Source organism: Sinocyclocheilus rhinocerous, unplaced genomic scaffold, assembly GCF_001515625.1.
Source record: "Sinocyclocheilus rhinocerous isolate Xijiao unplaced genomic scaffold, SAMN03320098_v1.1 scaffold3403, whole genome shotgun sequence".
Lineage (NCBI taxonomy): Eukaryota > Metazoa > Chordata > Actinopteri > Cypriniformes > Cyprinidae > Sinocyclocheilus > Sinocyclocheilus rhinocerous.
The window spans coordinates 181068-183431 of NW_015647944.1; the positions used below are offsets into that span (position 1 = coordinate 181068).

Sequence of the window (2364 nt, forward strand, 5' to 3'; positions counted from 1 at the left end):
CACACACACACACACACACACACACACACACACACACACACAGACAGACAGAAGAATCACTATAGATCAGTAAATCTTTACTGTGTCACATGTGTCAGATTTACTGTAACAGGTTCAGTAACTACTTACAAAAAGTGCTTTGGTATTTTTTGACATAGTACCATGGTAATACCATGCTGTTTAGACACTAATACCACTAATACAGTAATACCAGGTTTGGTTAAAGTATCGTGGAGTACCTTCTAAATACCATAAGTGACTAATGATCCTGCAGTATATATCAGAGTACCATGACATGTGTACCATGGTCATGTTAACATTTAACACCTCTCCTTCTCTCTCTCCAGAAATAACCGGGGAAAGGTGCGATTTCGGCGTGAACACGGGCTGCGTTGCCATGGCGACCAGGTTCTGCTGTACCTGCGCGAGATTAGGCCGCGCGCTGCCATTTACATACAGATTGCCCAGCTGGTACCTTGTCGTCATGGCGACGGCACACAGCATCCCAGCATCCCTCAGATGAGTGACATCATTGATAATTTCACCCCAAACACACCTGAGAGCATCAGTAATGACACACTTGTTTTTCTGGTGGGAATTTCCATTGACTTTTACTTTGATATTTACATTTATTATATTATATTATATTATATTATATTTTTAAATAATAATATAATTTAATATAATATTTTTTATTATTATATTTATTTAATATTCATATTATATTATTTAAAATTCCTATTAAAGTGCATCTTTTCCATTCTTTAATATGCATCATATTATAGTTAGATTGTAATATATATATATATTATTTTAAAACTGCTATATGATTTTTTTTTTTACCTCTTGTGATAGTAACAGTTACATGAATATAAATTTGGCAGGTCTCCATTGCAGTGACACAAAGTTTTCTTGACACATTACACAAGCATAATAACAACACAGATAAACATGCTTGATCATCATTAGCTGGCACATTTAATGAGGATCTGATTTGTACTGAGTCATGATGAGCTCATGCATATTCAGCCTTGAATTCATTTATAGTGTGACAAAATAAGAGAGAGTTTTACAACTGTTTCTGACTTCAAAGTTACACTTTATCAGATCACATGACGTCCTGTGAGCTCACCTGCACTCTGGACCGCAGATAAAAGCCTGCTCCGCACATGCAACTGCATGCAGTCTGAAGGTCAGAGCGAACATGGCAACCCGCTGGGGAATCTGTGGAGCTGGAAACATCAGCCATGATTTCTGTGTGGCTCTGAAGACACTTTCTCATGAAGATCACCAGGTACAGTCCAGACCGAGCTAAACATCTGCTTTTAGAATCTGATTCAATCATTAACTTTTCTGTCTGTGTGTGTGTGTGTGTGTGTGTGTGTGTGTCATAGATAGTTGCAGTTGCAGCAAGAAGCCTAGAAAGTGCAAAGAAGTTTGCGAAGACTCATGGGATCCCGACTGCATACGGCAGCTACCAGGAGCTGGTGAAGGATGCAAATATCGGTGAGTAATCAGACAGAGCTGGACAGAATTAAAGGGACAGTCACTCAGAATCACTGGCTGACCTTCACGAGTGTGTCCTGTCAGATATGGTGTACATCGGCGTTCTCCACACACATCATCTGCAGGTGGGTCTGCTGTTCCTGAACGCTGGGAAGAACGTGCTGTGTGAGAAACCCTTCGCCATGAACCTCCGAGAGGTCAAGCATCTCATCTCAGCCGCCAGGGAGAACAACGTCTTCCTCATGGAGGTAAAAGAAAGATCTGATCTACTAATGTAGACGGGACAGAGAGCAAACGAGGCACAACAACTCTTGGGAAGACATTTATATTTATATTTATTTATATAATGTGTCCAAACACAGTTTGAAGTCCCTGTATGACACAATCAAAAATAAATAAATAATGAATAAAAAAACAGAGTAAATATCGTCTGAGTCAGTATCAGAATTAGTTATGTCCGTCTCCTGATTCTAATATGAATCTTCATTTACAGATTTTTTAACAGCATCATTCTTGTTTTTGTTTTTTTTTAGCATTCTGCTCTCATGAATGATTCACTCACTTTAAATCTACATTATGAATGAATCTGGGATTAATTCTGCCCAATATGTGAAGCATCTTCATCAGATCCACTAGACATGAATATTGAAGTGAATCTCATGAAAACATGTCCTGGTTATATTTCACCACACAAATAATCAAAATAATAAAAAAAATAATAATATATCATAATTTGTGAGATTATTTATATTAATATATTATAATATAATATATTTATATATATATATAATTATTTTTTTTTTTTTTGCATGGCGTTCAAAAGTCTGAGGTCAGTAACATGTTTAATGTGTTTAATGT

General features: G+C 36.9%; 1 protein-coding gene across 1 annotated transcript in view; it reads left to right on the forward strand.

The window, feature by feature from the left end:
• The first annotated feature begins 1151 nt into the window (after positions 1–1151).
• Positions 1152–2364, forward strand: part of dhdh.1 (dihydrodiol dehydrogenase, tandem duplicate 1) — a 6857-nt gene continuing 5644 nt past the window's right edge. The window contains exons 1-3 of the mRNA XM_016513845.1: positions 1152–1294; positions 1395–1506; positions 1591–1754. Of these exons, the coding sequence (XP_016369331.1) occupies positions 1205–1294; positions 1395–1506; positions 1591–1754 (366 nt within the window). The 5' untranslated portion in view covers positions 1152–1204. The remainder of the gene's footprint in view (positions 1295–1394; positions 1507–1590; positions 1755–2364) is intronic.